We start from the raw sequence: 18,459 nt of genomic DNA on the forward strand, positions 1-18,459 counted from the left end.
TTTCTAGTCTCTCAATGCTTACCACACACTTGACCTTATTTCTGTTGTATGATTTGCCACAGAACAAAGCATATTTATCAAAGTCTTAGCGATTAATGAGCAAACCAAGCCAATCCATCAAAAGAGTAAGGAATAATCAATGGCAGAGAGAAAGCTGATGACCCTGTTCCTACTGTCTAAAATGCAGGAAGTTACTGAGCTTCAAACACATAATTAATTCACATTTTCTCTAACTAGAAAGTTTGTACTTTTTTCCTTTTTTTTTAATCTTTTCTTTTCTGCATGTATGTGTGGTGTATATGTACATGTGTGTACACAGCCCTGCATGTGTTGCAGAGGTGATAGGAAAACATTGGGCATCCTGATTTAGCACTCCCTTGCAACAGGGTCTCTCACGTAACCTGAAGGCACACTAGTGGCCAGCAAGCCCCAGAGATCTTCCCATCTCCACCCATCACAGTACTGCTGCTATGGACATGCACACAGCCACGCCTGGCTTTTTATATGGGTTCTGGGGGTTCAAACTCAGGTCCTCATGATTGCACAGTACGTACTCTTACCCCCTGAGCCATCTCCCTAGTCTTTTTATTTGTTTGTTTGGTTGGCTGGGTTTTAAAACAGAGCTATTAATGCATCCAGGATGGTCTTGAACATATGATCCGCCACTCCTTTGGCCTCCTAAGTTCTTGGATTGCAGATATCAGTACCATTCTTGGCTTATATTTTTTTTAATTTTTCAGTCTCCTGTGTCACTTATAATTGATTTATGTCATATATAGATAAAATATAGATTTAAAATAGAAAGGATGATATTGTAATACTTCAATAAGTTGATTATAGACAGATAGTTTGGCCATCAAAGTTATCAGTATATATGAGATTTTAAGATTCATCACTTCCTTTTACATTGGCCTACGCTCCCCTCAAAGCCAGCCCACACTGACTTCTGTATGAAACATGGAAGCAGTACAATAACTGAGTTCAAAAGATGAAGCTGGAATGGCTTTTAAGAGCATCTTTGACCAAAGGCAAGTTCAAGGTCTTCCAATTGTGTCTTCTCTGGCAAGGAGGAACACTGTGGGTCTGTAACTTCTCAGGTCACAGCCGTTCTAGGGGTACAGCGTAGAAGCTGACTATGCTCCCACTAACTGGAGAACTGTCCTTGAGAAACAACTAGGGAACGAGAGCTGAGCCCCAGGAGGCCAGGGAATGCCATGGGGCAGCAGTATTAGTCACAACTGTTCCCATGAACAAGGTATCTCCAGGGGCCACCCTGATCAAATCATTATGATATTCTCTTTTTATATTTTGAGAAGCCTCAGGATAAGTGTTGGCAATTTCATTGTAACTTTGATTTTAAACCATTGAGGCCCCTAGGAATGAGGGGAGTGGTTCTCCACAGCCACTGAAGGACACAGGCAAAGGAAACATCAGACATTACAATGCAACAGAGTGGAGTTCATCACGTCTTTCCTTTCATGGTGTCGTCACAACAACCCAATTTCACAGGGAAGAAAACTTAAGCTTCAGGAGAAGCAAACTAGTGAGGATCTAAGCATGGTTGGTAACTGGAATGAGTATCGTTCCCCTACACTGGAAATCTATACCCACTCAACCTATGCATGTGACCTTGACTAGAAATAAGGTCATGGCTCATGTCACATTAGGATGAAAACGTACTAAATGAAGGCATGTCATAGTCCAATGCCTGGTGCCCTTTCAGAAAGAGAAAGGGGGCCCCAGATACATAAAAGAGATCATGTGATGCTGGAGCTGAGATACATATAGAAGTCAAACAACACCGAGGGTATCAGGCCTAGTACTCAAAGCTAAGACAAGATGGAAAAGAAGTCTTCCCTAAAAGTTAGAAGGGAATGTGGTCCTCCTTAAACCCTTATGTCAGATTTTTTTTTAAGCATGTCTTGTTTTGTTTTGTTTTCGAGACAGGGTTTCTCTGTGTAGCCCTGGCTGTCCTGGAACTCACTCTATAGAGCAGGTTGACCTCAAACTCAGAGATCTGCCTGCCTCTGCCTCCCCAGTGCTGGGATTAAAGGTGTGAGCCGCCACCACCCAGCCTGAGATCAGATTTCTAGCCCACTGAACTGTAAGAGGAAATTTCTGTGGCTTTAAATTGCCAAGTTGGTGTACTTTTCCTACTACTCTAGAAGCTAAGGCAAAAAGATCACAAGTTCACACCATAACCAGACTAGAGAGCAAGGTCAAGGCCAGTCTGGACAACTTAGTGGGGCCTGATCTCAAGAAGTTAGAGAGGCTTGTCATGTAATTCAGTGGTAGAGTTCTTGATTAGCGTGCTCTGGGTTCAGTCTCCAGTACTGGAGGGGGGTGCTTAAAATAAAGAATAGTATTTAACTAGAATTAGACTAACTAATTAGACTAACTAGTCTACCTTCCCCAAGAGTTGACTTAGTGATTATACTTCTTCCTGTTCTATAGTGTTGATATTTCAGTACCAATATTAGAGATCCAGGGCAAAGGGATTTAGGGGAAATTACACACTTAAGGTCTTACTCAGAGGAGAACACTAAGGGGTCCTAGTAAGAATAATTCTGCAACCTGGATGTCATACACCATTATAATCAAAGGCCACCAGGAAGGTTCTACAGAGAACATACTTTACTGTGCATGAAAAACAGTGACAAAATATTTCCTGAAGGTTTCAACAGGAAAGGCTAGCCAAGAGAATTTTCTAATGTGAGCAGGAAATTTTCCGAGGTTCTGGGGATGCCAGAGTGAGACGAGGCAAAAATAGATGTAAAGCTCTAGTTGCCAGGACTATAATTATGGAAATGACTTTTGTCCTTGGAACCTCTTAAAAGACGGCTTCATCGTCCTGTGAGGGGCGGGCGTGTCTTTGGAATTCTTCCCTCCACCTGGCATAAAGTCACTCCTTTTGGGCCAGTTCCCTCACTGAGGTCCTCAAACTGGCTGGGTCTGAGGGTACCCGTGCTTCTCAGCTGCTGGTTTTAGTCAACAGCATGTTCTCGGTCTCTGGAAACACACTCAAACTGTTAACCTCAGAGAGATAGAGAAGCCCACATACCTATTGACTTCTCATCATTTCAGCCCTCTCCCTAGATTTAGATTCTGAAAAAAATAAATAAATAGCTTTTTGCCAGTTCTCATCTGAGAACATTTAACTTTACTAATTTACATGCATTTATCTTCTGACACCAGACATTGGCTCAGCTTCTTAAGCAGAGTAGATATTAAGTAAATATCAGCGGCATGAACTCTGAGATAGAGTGGTTTCTGTGAAGTTGGAATGAGCAGTGCAGATTTCTGAGAATGATATGGTGTGTTTTATCTTTAGAAGGTCAAAGCTGATGATGGGAAATGAGCAAAGAACATAGTGAAACATAAAAGTCCCTAAAGATTCGTTTTTCTATATAAATGTACTTAACACAAAGTTATCACTTTTGACCACCTTGTAATCACCTGCTTATTTATCTCTTTGTGCTACATTAAGCATCACTCAATACGTACCTGATCTCAAGGATATAGTACATCAGTCTGCTTCCATTATCTTCAGCTTTTTCCCACTGGATTGAATTTTTACTCCCTTCTAGTAATTTAGGAATGCCTGGTTCGCTTGGGACTCCAGCTTCATGGGGATAAAGAGAAAATTGACTGACATATTAGAAGTATGAAATGTTTGGCATTGGCTATCTTTCTCTGGGATATGCTGAAGAAAGAGAAATGTCTTAAAGAAATGTTCTTATACAAAGTTTTCTCTCTGTCTCTCTGTCTCTCTCTGTCTCTCTCTGTCTCTGTCTCTCTCTCTCTCTCTCTCTCTCTCTCTCTCTCTCTCTCTCTCTCTCTCTCTCTCTCTCTCTCGTGTGTGTGTGTGTGTGTGTGTGTGTGTGTGTGTGTGTGTGTGTGTACATGTGCTTCTGTATATGGATGCCAGAGATCAACCTTAAGTTTTGGTTTTCAGGCATCACCCAGATTAAAGAGGGTCTTTCCTTGGTCTGGTGCTCATTCATTGGCTAGGCTGGCTGACCAAGGAGTCCCAGAGAACCACCAGTCTCCACCTGCATAGCACTGGGATCACAAATGCTCTGCCACATCCAGATTTTTGGTGTATGTTGAACTCAGGTTTGGGGACTTACATAGCCCTGAGGCACATATCTTTTTAAGTGAGTATTTGACGCTTTCATTAGTGATGGGTTGGGTAGGTAGTGGAAAGATGAATCACATATTTCATCTTGTTACAGAATAACTGATAAGTACACATGTAAAGCCATCATGGTTTTGGAGCATTCTGCCTTTCATCCTTCCAGGAATCAACCTGGAGTTGTGGTGCCAAACATGTAGCTGAAGAGACATGTAGGCTTTGATTCTGCTTGGGTTTCCATTGTAGCATTTGGACTGTTTATAAAGTTATTTTCTAAATGTTTCTTGAGCATTCAGCTACCCCATCTTATATAGTTCTTCTTGCAAAACACAATATAGCTAGACAGGATATCAGAAAACTGCAAGAAGAAATCCTTTTGCCCATCTCAGGATTCTGCAAACCCAAACCAATAGGTTCTCGCTTTTCTCTGTATCAACTCCTGACTCTCCAGTGCATTCACCTATGCAACAGACACAGCCATAATGACTCTTTCAGGAAGACATTTGAGATGACCCAGAGGTTAAGAACATTTGCTACTCATGCAGAGGACCCAGGTTCTGTTCCCAGCACCCACGTGGTAACTCATGGTCACCTGTAACTCCAGTTACAGATCCAGGAGAGCCAACATCATCTTCTGCTAACTTTGGTACTTGGTAACTGCACCAGGTACACAGGCAGGGTACATATGTACACTCTGACAAAACACTAACATACATAAACTAAAAGTAGATATAACCTTTTTTAAAGAAAGCATTTGTGCTTCTAGAATTGGACTGGTGGAATTAGGAGATGAGAAAAGAGCAGAGATGTCTGCATTGCCTGAGCAGGATGCTAAACCCACCTTTTGTCTTGAAGCTCTCTGGACTTGAGGAGCTATTTTCTCCCGTCATATAGACCACCACCACTCGGACGTTGTAGGGAGTATAAGGCTGTAGGTCTGCGATGTTACAGACATAAACTGGACCTTGGCTGCATGAAGCTTCAGCGTGGTAAAACTCATTGTATTTCCACTAGAAAAAGAAGTATAACCAAGATTTTTATTCTTTTCAGAAAATTGTGGACATAGAACTTGATTAAAACTTTTCAAACTTTATTTATGTTAAACGTAAGAAACTCTTTATGTCTGTTTAGTTCCAAACACTCCTCTCAAAACACAGCACCACTGTTGTTAATGTCCGGTTATAATTAGATGAAGGGCCCCTTTTAACAAGGTGGAGCCTCCCTGACTCCGTACAACAGGGACGATTCAGAGCTGAGACATGCTGCTCTCCCAGAATGCAGACAGGAAACCTAAGGCAGATGGCTAAGAATGGAAGTCACAAGGAGGAACAAGGATGGACGAAAGTGAGGAGAGTCTCACTTCCAGGGACTTTAAAACCATAACCTTGTGTGTTTTGATTCTTAGTTGAAATCCACAAACAAACCAAAAACATTTGGAATTTTCTTCTACTGCCATCTGCAGATATGTACCAGCCATGCTTTGCACTCATTCCTGGGAACCCTAAGTCCTCCAAGGAGGGAAACTCCCACCCACCATTGCACAGATCCTCTGCAGCAACATTGGATGTTAGTTAGATACAGGAAATCCCGCTTCCATCCCACTTTAGACATCAGAGAGTCTTTAAGTTCAGCTATGTGAAGCTTTTTACTCTGTGGAATTATTTTTTAAAAATATTTCTATTTAGGGCCTTAAAAATTATTACTTGTGCATGGCAAGTGTTTTTTGTTTGTTTTGTTTTGTTTTGTTTTGTTTTATACAAATAGAAAAGACAAAGGATGTGGCGTTTTGTCAAGAGTTCATGTCTTTTCCTTGGTAGAGTTTCCTAAGAAGGTCAGTTTCCATAAATAAACTTTCCTCTGCATCTCCCTTTTCATTCAGCCCTCGTGAGGTCGCGTGATGTCATCAGAGAGGCACTTCACATTAGTTTCTATTAGGTTAGGAATGTCTTCTATTGGAATTTCAGGGAGCAGACCTCATGTTGCAAAGGACAATGAGGGGGGATGGGAAGGACAGAGGGAATGAAACAGTAAGGAGGAGAACTGTTATTCAAGGCAATGGCTGCACTAAACTCATGAATATGCCGACCCCACTGAGACATAATGAAATGTAATGAAATGGCTTAACAAAACAGGTGATTCAATGTGCATGATGTACTCAAACTGAGTGTGTGTGTGTGTGTGTGTGTGTGTGTGTGTGTGTGTAAGAGGGAGAGAGGGAAGAGAGAGAGAAGGAGCGAAGGAGGGGAGAGAAAGAGAGATTATTCCCAGCTACAAACTTTAGCCAGTCAGGTCCCTGCCTTCTTAGTGATATGGTATGTAATTTACTTTTAGTGACTAGAAGAGTGGACTCTGCATTCTACAGCATCTAGAAATCAGCAGAGCTCCTAAAGTGCAGGGGAGATGTTTACCAAGAGTCCTTGCTGGAAAACTGGCAGCATATCGGCCTCCCTGCAGTAGTGAATGTTCCGGGCAGACCACCAACTTGGCAGCTATAGTGGGCTATCCCAGAAAAATCACAGAGTCGGAACCTTCCACTTGTCAGAAGTTAACAAGTGCAGGGGTGCAGGCTACCCCAGAGAGATTGTCTAGTTATTTGCACAGTTTTGGAGAGTGTCTAGTCTACAGTATTTTACAGATCAGAACTTCAGGAATACATAGTTCCAGGATAGAACAAAAATGAAGGGAAAATACAGTTTAATGGGCTTCTATGAGAATAAGCCAAAGTAAAATTATTTCCTCCTGATTTTAAGTTGAATGTGTTCTGTTTATATATACTTTTGAGGTATTTTAAAAATCTATGTAATTTGAGATATAAATTTAAAAAATTAGCTTGCAGGCTGGGGATGTAGCTAAGTTGGTAAAGTGCCTACCTATTATACTCAAAGCCCTGTGTTTGATTATCAGCATCATAATCTAGATATGGTGGTGCACATCTTAGTCCTAGCATGTAGAAGGTAAGAGAGAAGAACCAGAAGTTCAAGGTCATGGGTTATCTTCAGCTCTATAAAGAATTCAAGACCAGCCTGGGCTATATAAGAAAGACCTTGTCTCAAAACAAAAAAGCAAATAAATAAATTCTTAGCTTATGTTCTGGCGTCTTTATTTTCCAGGCAAGGAAATTGGGTCAGAACAACAAATTGTACCATGTTGTTCTTTCATTTATTATGAAAACAATTAATTAGAAGGAATACCTATGTCCCCTCACTGTTCACCCTCCAGGTGTCTCAATGTGGATTTATAGGGTCACTGCCAGCAATCTTGTCATTACAAGTTGAAGTTGCTCAAAAGAGATGGAGCTTCCAGCTGGAGGTCATCTGTCTACTGTCCAGAACCAGATCCCTCTGTTCTGCTCAAGCATCTGTACTGCAGACGGTCACAAGCAGAAAGGACCACGTTCAGCTTCATAGTATACTTTTTTAAAAGTGGTCTCTTGCTGTGGACAGCCCAGGACAGTCTCAAACTCATGATCCTCCTACCTCCTCCTTCTACATGCTGGGATTCAAAGCATGTATTACCACATACCCCGTAGCTGCATGGCTTTCTAAGTGGCCTATGAGGAACCCGTGTTGAAAAAGTGGGGGGACAGCGGGAATGTACAATGAAAGTACCTCCTGGAAGTCACGAGGACTGGACCAGGAGGGCCTGTCTGCTGCCCTCCCCAGACTTTAAGGATCGGGACAGCTGACGTAATGACTCATGCTCCTACTATGGACAACACCCAAGTGGGACTGTTCTGGGGATGTGTCAGTTCTGGGGCTCTTCTGTGCCCAACTGGTGGCATACAACTCATAGTGTCTATCTCAGCTTCTGTCTCCTCATCAGCAGAGTGAGGTGCCAGCACATTATTACCCGTTGCATCTTCCCAGTCTGGGAAGCCACACTCCCCTTGACTTTACACTGAACTCCATTAAGCTTACTTAAGTAAGTCTAAAGCAAACTATCCTCCAATGTCTCCAGTTTAGCCTTATTGTTATAAGGTTGCCATTTTAAGTAGGTAACAAAACATTAAAACAGATTCAAAAAAGAAAAGCTTCGAACTATGATCTTCCATTTGACCAACTCAATACTCAATGCTCCATTTTCTAGTCTTATTACAAAAAGTACCAAAATCACACAAACATATCTTAGATGGTAAAATTTCAAAACCTCCAAAGATTTGGAGAGAGGGACTTCAAGAAAACGGTGGACTCTAAGAAAACAGTGGAATGCATGCAACATGTAAGTAGAAGGGGTTCCTGTTGGGGAGAGAAAGGGGACAAAAGAAGGTCAGAGCAGAAGGGCAGTAGAGGGGATGGATATGAACAAGATCATACTGTCAATATCTCAGCACAGAGGTCCCTCCCCTCGCTGAGGAGCTAGTGCTAATCAATGGCTGCTGGAGGAAAGACAGCCTTTTTCTCCAAGTGCAGAGGCACAGGTAAGTTGACTGCAATCCAGTAAATAACTCCACACCCTGCACATGCAAGCAGCTCTGATTAAACTTGGTGGGTTACTAACATAAATGTAAAAGGAGCGGGTAGATGTTAGGAAGGGGATGGGGTGTGGCTAAGAGAGAAGAACAGTGGGAGAATGCGATTAAAATACGTGACATTCATGGATGAAATCCTCAAAGAATAAATGCTAAATTTATTTTTAAAAATAAATGTAAATAAACTATGAGAGAGCAATTTCACTTTTAAAGAAATAGTGAAAAACGTGACAGTACTAATTTGCTTTAAGTAACTCCAAAACAAGGTATTTTAAACCGGTCTTTACAAATGTGTCAGTGTAAGCCTATATGTGTGTGTGATGTGTGTGTGTGTGTGTGTGTGTGTGTGTGTGTGTGTGTACATATATATGCAGGCATGCACACACTAGATAACAGTAAAAATGACAAATAGCATTCACAAAAATCTTAATAATATATACTTGGTGCAACATTGTGAAAGGCAGCATGACTCTCCTTAACAGTGTCCAATTAACTGACATCTTACAAGTCAATTTGGGTATTGATTTAGCAAAGCATGGAGAATTTTGAATAAGCAAAACATTTAAACTTGACGAATTAACGACAGACTAGTTTGGGAATGAAGCAGCTTTATATGCTATTTCCCTTCTGTCACTGCATTCTGCTTAAAGGTTGAAGGCACACTTCCAAACAACACTTCGGCTTTTTAGCTCCTTGATTTGTTATGTTTTTCATAGAAAATACCAAAACCATTATGGATTTTTAACCCTGAAAACATATAAATCAAGTTTACTTCATTAAAACTATTTTAATTGGTATTTAATATAAAATTAGTAAGAAAACTTACATAGTTTTGCATGGGTTCTTGTACTTTTATGTGTATGAATGCTTTGCCTGTATCTGTATCTATGTACCATGTGTGTGCCTAATGCTCTTCGGAGGTCAGAAGAGGGAGTCGGATCCCCTGAGACAGTTGTGATTAGCCATGTGGATGCTGGGAATTGAACCTAGTTCCTCTGAAATAGCAGCCAGTGCTCCTAACTGATGAGCTATCTCTCCAGCCCCTAGATGAGTCTTTTGTTTGTTTGGTTTTTGGTTTTTTGTTGGTTGGTTTGGTTTGGTTTTTCTGTTTGGTTTTTGGTTTTTGGTTTTTGGTTTTTGGGTTTTTTTGAGACAGGTTTCTCTGTGTAGCCTTGACTGTCCTGGAATATATGAGTCTTCTTAAAGACATTTTTTTAATTATACTTATTTAGTGTGGGAGGAGAGGGGGAAGATACAAACGTGCCCAGACATGGATGAGGAGATTAGGGGGCACTTTGTGGGAACAGGTTCTCTCTTCTACTCTGTGGGTCCCATGGATCAAACCCAAGTCCTCAGGCTTGCCAATAACCACCTTTCCCTTTGAGCCGCTTTGCCATCCCTTAAGAGCAACTGAACTTTGGACACTGTTTTGGATAGAACTTTACCTGGATAACATAATGCTTCTCATGCCAATCTGAGGCAATGAATGTCAGAAAGTGTTGTTGATTTATACAACAGAACATTCTAGTCATGAAAAAATAAACCATCTTCCCAGCTTATTGCACATCATACAATAAGGATTTGCATCAAAAGTCTACCTTCTGGAGTTCAAACCAAAATCTGCTGAGGTTAACATTAGACGGAGCTTTCCAGTCTAATTGCAGACTAGTGTTCCCTGGAACCAAGGCAGAAGGTTTCTCCGGTGTGTCAAACATGTTAACAGTGACAAGATGACTCTCAGTACACCACATTTCCTCCGAGTGGCAGGCCAGGACCTTTCCGTTTAAAAAAAAAAAAAAAAAGAGCTTAGTCTTCTCAGAACATGTGCTCAAATATGGCAATTTAGAAGTGCCCAGGACCCTCAATACCTTCAACACATACAGTTGTCCACCAGACAGTTTCGTGACGAGGAGGGCCAGCCTGGCACTTGGAAATTCTCCCTGTCTGAGAGGAGTCTCAGGCATCGGAGCCAGGTGTGAAATAACCAGCTGATAGCGAACTGACTCTCTGGGGCCGTTGGGCCTGTGCGATTCCGTCCAGAACACGTGGAGACTGGTATCTGACAGCACAGTGGCATTGATGTGACAAACGGCCCCAGGCACTGAAATAAATAGCAGCAAAGGCTCAGGGACAGGGCAGCCGCACCAGGTGGTGGAAAAAAGCGAGAGAGTCAGTTGAGGAACGGTGCCGTCATGGGAGCTGAATGAGCTACAGAGGTCCAGAGGAAAGTTGGCCTCTTACATAATGGGAAGCCAGCAGGCTGCCTGAAAAGATGCCGTCTATTTTTGCCTCATGACCAAATCATTCTCTGACCCCAGCTCAAGTCTACAGCCAGTGAGGAATGACAAAATTCGGGAGCGCCTTGTGACAATCATCAAAAACAGCTGGAAGAAATGATCTCCGCCCTTCAGATTTTCAACCTACTATTTTTAAGTCTGTGAAGTCGTATTACCCTACGCCTCGGGATGCTGAGCACATTTCACATTATATCTTGGTATTCCTGTCTCGCCACGTGTGCAGAGACCAATGATGGCAAGAGAGTGACACTGTGTGGCGAGACGGAAGAATGTGTTTCTTGATCACACTGCTGTGTGATGTTTCATCTCCCAATAGCTTTGCGCTTTCCTTGGATATTACTCAGCCCTGTCAAGAGCCAGGGTCAAGTCGCTAAAGTGTTTTTCCCCGAGTTAACTGTTCTTATTAAACTTTAAACACTCCCATGATGATTATTACTTAGTATTCAGGTTAAAAAAAAAAAAAACAAACAAAGACATGCACATCACACACATTGTAAAAATCCGTACTAGAAACCCACACCAGCCAATAACTCACCTCCGCTTTTAGTTTTTCCCTGAATCTCTTTTCCCAGAGGTAAATGTTCGAAAGGATCTGAATAATAATTCTTCACTGCTACCTGAATCACATACGTTGAAAATGGCTGCAAGCCTTCAATACAGGCGACATTCTCCTGTGATTCCTGCAATTGATTTTTTTAAATAAGTATCTAATTCTTGCATCTCACACAAATGACTAAAAACATTGTCCTGGCTCATTCGTGACACTACTGTCTTAATATAACAGACTTAACTGGTTTACTGTCTCCAAGAATAAGTGACAAATGATTGGCAGGCGTAACTCGGCCAGCGTGAAACGACTCACTTCACATGGGCATGAGATAAAGGGGACAGTGTTTCCTTCTCATGGCATCAGAATGTGGGAACGTGAGTTTGCAAACGTATGTGAACACAGCAAAAGATCAAAAGGACTGTTAAAGCCCTCAGAAATGAAGTCTGGTGGGCAAACGACATCCCTGGAGCACTGTCTCTCAACACTTGGCTGTGCTTTAGAATCCTCCGAGAAGGTTGCTGCACAACCCCTTAGTGACACCCTGAGCAATTCCGACCGAGTTGTCTTGGGTAAAGTCAAGGCTGGGATTCACTGACTTACACCCATCTTAATCAACTTACTACCAGGAAACTAGAGTACGTCTACTAATAGAAATGTCCAGCGTCACAGCCACATGACCCAAAGAATAATGTATGCTTTATGGCAACTCACAGTATCTAATGCCTAAGCTGATGACCAGTTTCCCCTCCTTGAATTGGTGCAATAAAGGAAGAACAAAGCAAACTATTGGGCACAGATTATTCCATTACTTGGATAACCAAATACCAACACCAGTACTGAAGTGAATAGTGACAATTCATCCATCCAAGAAATAGGTAGATCCAGGCACAGTGATATATGCCTGTAATGCCATGACTCCAGAGGCAAGGAATTCTGTGACAAATTCAAGGCCAGCCTTGGGCTTGGAGTTATGGGGCTAGTTTCCTCACCAGCTAGGACTATACAGTAAGATGGTGTCTCAGAGAGACAAAGAGAAACAGGGATAATGAGAGAGATCTAGTGCATGCCTACTATTCCATGATAACTAAGGAAACAAAGACATATAACCAGCAGATGGTGTCCCTAGGGTAGATGTCGCAACCCACAGAACAAATAGACAAAAATATTATACACACTCTATATTAGATAAGTGTTATGAAAGGACATGTAATAGTCATGTTCTCTCTGCCTGATGTGCGTGTGTGTGTGATATACAACCCATAGCTAGCATTAGTAAATTTCCCTATGTTTAACTTACTTCCAGGCCAGAAGGGTAGATACCAACATGCTTTGATCAGTCATTGGATGGAAGAAGTTTTAAAATAGGCATCTCTGTCAGAACACACGGTTGAAAGGTTTACATCAAGAAAGTGCATTTTATAAAAACAAAGGCAGCCAGCTCCAAACTTACCAGCATTCTATGTTTCTTGCTGTAGCTGTTTGTCCCATTAGCTTCTGTGTAGTAGACCAGGTATGTTGGTGTGGGCCTGGTCATGCCATGCCATGTAAGGTTTGTCTTGGCTGGAGGTAATCTGAGTGTGAGGCTGGTGTTGGTGGAATTCAATATAGTTGCCTCTACCATTTCTGAAGCTAGAGACAGATATGCTTTATCTAAAATAATAAGAAAATAGACAAATATGTACAGAAAAAATAATAGTTCTTATCTAACAATGTTAATAAAAAGTGTTAGAAACAAATTGGTAAGTATACAGAACTTTTACTTGAAATGATAAATATGAAATGCTTTTGATATCATATCCACTTTGAGAAAGCAGGAATGGCTTGTCTCCTGTCCCTGTCTGTGGCAAACTATCCTGGATCTTCCCAGGTGTCCTCCTCCTTTTCTCCACATTCACGTGTCTGATGCTGTTTAGGATAGCACACCCAGAGGAAAAACTCATTTTCTGAAGTTCAGTTGCAGATGGGACAATTATGAAGCACAATCTTGGTAGGTATCTGCTCTGTGAACTTCCAAAGTGGCATGTGTCTCACTGATAATGAAGGGTAAATTTGCTGTAAGACATCCCTGTCCCTCTTCTTCTCCCTGCATAAGATGCAGCCACCATGTCACTGGGAGCAGAAGCAATCTAGTAAAAACTTATTGGAAGACATGCTAGCGAAGTTTGAGGCTGGCTGGCATGATGGCACATGTTTGCAATGTTAGCACTCAGGAGACTAAGGCACAGAGGGTCAAGGGTCTGTGTATGACATGCTATTTATTGCACCCTTAAACTCACTATAGTTGTAGCCTCTTGTTAATCCCAACTGCACATTCAGCCCCAACTGACTAGCGTATATTACCCTAGGAAAGCAAATGTATCGGTTCCAGATTCTTAACTCAAGTATATCACATGATCGAGACTTTGCTTCCCTTTGAAACTTTCCAAGGTGGGCCTCCATTACCTGCACCTCTCTGCCATAATACTACAGTGAGAGAAGAGTATTCAATAGCCTTTTCTAGCCAAACTTCCAAAATGCCCCAACAGTCCCCTCAAAAAAAGAAAAACATGGTGAGGTTCAACACATCTCACTCTCTGCTGCCGATTTCTGTGTTAGTTTGCCTCTCTGTTGCTGTGATAAAATACTGATCAGAACCAATCTGGAGGCAAAGGGGATTTTTTTCTGTTCCTACTTTGTGGTCTATCACTGAGGGAAGCCAGAGCAGGAACTGGAAACAGGAACCTGGAACCAGGAACTTGGGAAGAGGCCACAGAAGAATGCTGCTTAGTGGCTTGGTCCTCATGGCTTGCTCAGCCTGCTTTCTCATACAGTCCAGGACCACTCCCCCAAGGGAGGTATCACCCATAGTGGGTTGGGCCATGGCATATCAATCATCGATCAAGAAAATACTCCCATAGACAAATCCACACGCCAGTCTGGCAGAGGCGATTCCTCAGGATTTGAAGTTCCCTCTTCCCAGGTGAGTCTGTATCAAGTTGACATAAACTAACCAGCATATCTTTGAGCCCTCTAAAATCATGTTTCTGTCATATGTATCTGGCTGTAAATTCTGGTCTGTTCACCTAACAGGCACTATGTAAATTGCCGTCTAAAATACAGCATCGTTATGCAAAGTGCTAAGCATGGCAAATATGATTTGGGGAACAACCTTACACCAACTCCATGGCCCACTGTCTATTGGAGTTTGCAATACATCTCCTGTCTACTGTTCTATCTTGTCTCTTGACTCTGCAAAGTTATACTTCACTCTGGTCACATTGCACTGTCCACAAGCTATGCTAGGTTTCCACCTGTCTGTTCTCTGATGTAGGCATCTTCCACAGTCTTGAATGACCTTCCTCGTGCATCCCATCTCCTGGGAAGCCCTGCTTATGCCCTAATGCAAGTGAGGGCATTACCTCTGTGTCCCCACCATACACCTGTTTTCTTCCACCATGGCATTAGACACATTTGGTTTGGATTTAATGCTTTATTTCTTATCCACCAATAGAATGTGAATCTTCTGATTCAAACTGGGCTTGCCCCATTGTTCCAGAAGGAAGAGTGATACATATCAGCTGTAATCCTTACTAATTGGTATTTTCAAACTATAAATGCATCCTCTACATGTAAGAAACCTAGGTAAGAAATGTCTAAGCACCGAATATTTGATCAAGACCAGTCCTTCACTGCCTTGGGACTTCCGGAAGAACTTCCAGTTCTTTTACAGAGACATTTATCTAGTTCACAAATATTTACATACCACTCTATCTCCTCACACTCCACATTTCAAATAAATGTTACATATCATTGATCATAAGCTGTTGGGAATGCTTATGGAAAATGATACCATTGTGTCGATTCCAGATATGAATTCCAGGGCATAGCAAAGAATGCTCAACTAGACAGACAGCCTTGATCCCTGGAAAGAGGGAGTGTACAGAGAACTTGTGAGTCTAACTTTGAGGACACTGGTAAGGATTTGGAGAAGGACAGTTTCACCAGTACTACAGAACGTGCCACTGTTCAGCTACATGGTGCTATTCATTTGTGCTGACTTCTGGTCTAAATGAAAAATGGGATATCCATATTTGGAAAAATTGAGCAAAAACTGACTCAAAGATTTTTGTTATTTATTTTTATTCAGCTAATATGGTAGGCATGTTGAAATGTTGGAAATGTAACTTTGTTCAGATGGAAAGATTCCCTCCCTCTTTTCCTCCCTTCTTCCCCTCCTCCCTCCCATTCTTCCCTTTTTTTCAAATCCCATACGTTTTGAAACAGTTAAATACCTCAGGAGCAAAGAAAATGGTAATTTCCTTAAATCTCCAGCAGATGGAGGTAAAGTACTCTTCCGAAATGGACCTACAGCGTGGTAAAGAGGATGCTTCTTTCCCAGCTAACAATAGTATCTTATTATACTGTAATGAGTTTCTGTAACAAAAACTCATGCTAATCTTAGGACCTCTGATGTTAGGTATGTGTTGGCACTGTTACTGAACATCAAACAGATTTCATTGAGTTTTCCTAATGAACATTAGTTTCTAATGCAGTTTGGGATGCACAGTAAAACTGGTATGAAATTGGAAATTGGAAATGTCCCAATACATGTATAGATTCCCCTATTACCAATAACTCATCAAAGCACCACGTGTTTTACAATCAATGAGCCTACTGGAACATATTATTACCTAAAGGCCATAGTTTCCATCTGGCTTCTCTGCTGTGCCATAGATTTGATGAGATAGAAAATGTCTTATGGTATCCCCCACTCTTACAGTATCATACAGAGCATTTCACTGCCTTGAATGCATTCTGTGCTCCAGCTATCATCCCGCTCCCCTCCGCCCTAGTGACCACTGATTTCATTTCTGCCTGTCCTCATCTGTTTCTCAACTGTTGTGAGAAACCCTGACCAGAACCAACTTGGGAAAGAAATGGTTTATTCAGCTTCGAGGCTACAGTGCATTATTTGGGGAAGCCAAGGCAGGAACTGAAGCAAAAGACTGACAGGAGACGGTGCTTACTGCCTTCCTTCCTCTGGCTTGCTCCTGCTTTCTTTATTGTCAAGACCCACGTGCCTAGGGATGGCACCACCTAGTGGGCCCTCCTACATCAAATGGCAGCTAAGAAAATGCTGACAGACAGCAAGGGGTGGATCCAGATGGGAGCTGGTGTGGGGAGGAGCTGGGAGGAGCGGAAATAGTAATCAGGATAGAGGCTAGGGAGGAGATGGGACTCTTTTCAATAAAAGGAGAAAAAATAAGAAATGAACCACAGGCCAGCCTGTGGACATAATTCCTCAGTGAAGGCTCTCTCTTCCCGGTGACTCCAGTTTGTGTTAAGTTGGCGTGATTGTGGTTTCTACATTGGCAGAGTGCCATGCAGGTGGAATTGTGTGTAATAGAGGACTTTTTCAGTCTGGTTTCTTTGCCTTCTATGCTTGTGTGTTTTCGACATCTTTTCACAACATCACAGCGCCTTTCTTTTCTTTTTTTTTCTTTTTCAAATCATTTCCCTTCAGGTTTGTAGTCCATTGTTAGCTCATTTTTACGATGATTATAAGGTATTTTCCCCAACATTATTTGTTAGACATATCCTGCTGTCACCAATGTATGACTTTTGCCTCTCTGTCAAATACTTGACTACATGTATGAGGGTCTGTTTCCAAGGTCTCCCGTTGTGGTAATGCTTTTCTGACTTCCAATGCCAACCGGTCTAGATTACAGCAACTTTATGAAAAGTCTTTAGATCGCTCATCCTTATAACTTCTTTCCCTTTGATATAATGTTAGTTTCTCTTTTGATCTCCATATAAACATTACAATTTGCTTGTCAATGTCCACAAGATTCTTTTCTGGATTCTGAGGAGACCGTACTGAATCTATGGATCAAATTGGGGATAAGTGGCATCTCAACTTTATATCCATGATGTGGACTGTCTGGACATTTATTTCACTTTCCTTCAAGTACTCCCACCAGAATTTTGTGGGATTTATCGTATAGGTCTTGTATATATTTTGTTAGACTTATACACAAGTATTTCATTTGGGGAGATGATAACACAAATAGTCTTATCTTTTTATTGCAAATTTGACTTGTTTGTTGCTGAAAAATTGATTTTGCAACATTCTGCAGACTTGGTAGTTTTTTTGGGGGGGTGGGGGGGTGTTGCCAGTTCTTCCAGATTCTCTTTATCAGTGATCACTTCGACTGGAGGTGAACGCATTGCTATTTCTCCCTCCCCAATCCATGTGCTCTTTATTTTCTATACAAGAGGAAAGACAAGTGAAGTAGATACACACACACACACACACACACACACACACACACAAGCATCAGTAACGAAACTCACTGTTGCTGTTATTGTGAACCAAGAGAAATATTCATTCTTGTTTTCCCTCAACCACTTGCTTCTCTGACACTCCTCCTTCGTTACCTAGATCTGAGTTTCCAATCCACACCATTTGCCTTCTCTCTAAACAACTTCTTTGACTATGACTTACAAGGCAGATCTACTTAACACAATGAATGCATAATACAGGAGAGTTCAAAAACAGAGCACTTAACCTTGAAAGATAGTGGGAGGTTTTCCGAAAGGCTTTTGACACCACTAAAGGCCTAAAACAGGCAGACAAGATGGAGGCAGGAGGAGAGACCAGGTCACAGGCTCCCACACCTAATGTTGACTATTGTGGTCCACGCTGTGTGCATTTGTGAGCCCCGGGGTAAAGAGCCGGCATGCCTGACAGAGTGTGGAGCAGAAGCAGGGGCCTAACAGAGAGACTGAAGGGACAGACAGCCTTGGAGAAGGAAATGAGCCGGTTGTGAGGACGACCTGTTACCTGGAAAAGGCTGCAGAGCCGAACTGTAAGCCAGGAGATGCTTGCTCCCTGGGGCCTTCACCTGGGAGACCACAGCCCCGCCTCCCTTCTTTGCTTGATAAATCTGTGTGTTGTCCTTTGTTGTGATGATCCAATACACAAAGTCTCTGTCCACTGTTAAGCTAACAATTCTTTTTCCTGTTGATT

The 18,459-nt window shown here is 41.9% G+C and overlaps 1 protein-coding gene across 3 annotated transcripts in view; it reads right to left on the bottom strand.

The window, feature by feature from the left end:
* Positions 1 to 18,459, bottom strand: part of Ros1 (ROS proto-oncogene 1, receptor tyrosine kinase) — a 119,212-nt gene that overhangs the window by 33,511 nt on the left and 67,242 nt on the right. For all 3 annotated transcript variants that reach the window (XM_036169097.1, XM_036169099.1, XM_036169098.1), the window contains 7 exons: positions 18,274 to 18,450; positions 12,901 to 13,100; positions 11,436 to 11,580; positions 10,472 to 10,704; positions 10,202 to 10,378; positions 4,977 to 5,145; positions 3,505 to 3,622 (listed from right to left, as the gene is read on the bottom strand). In XM_036169097.1, coding sequence (XP_036024990.1) covers positions 3,505 to 3,622; positions 4,977 to 5,145; positions 10,202 to 10,378; positions 10,472 to 10,704; positions 11,436 to 11,580; positions 12,901 to 13,100; positions 18,274 to 18,450 — 1,219 coding nt within the window. The remainder of the gene's footprint in view (positions 1 to 3,504; positions 3,623 to 4,976; positions 5,146 to 10,201; positions 10,379 to 10,471; positions 10,705 to 11,435; positions 11,581 to 12,900; positions 13,101 to 18,273; positions 18,451 to 18,459) is intronic.

The sequence above is a fragment of the Onychomys torridus genome, chromosome 19 (genome assembly GCF_903995425.1).
Source record: "Onychomys torridus chromosome 19, mOncTor1.1, whole genome shotgun sequence".
NCBI classification, from domain to species: domain Eukaryota; kingdom Metazoa; phylum Chordata; class Mammalia; order Rodentia; family Cricetidae; genus Onychomys; species Onychomys torridus.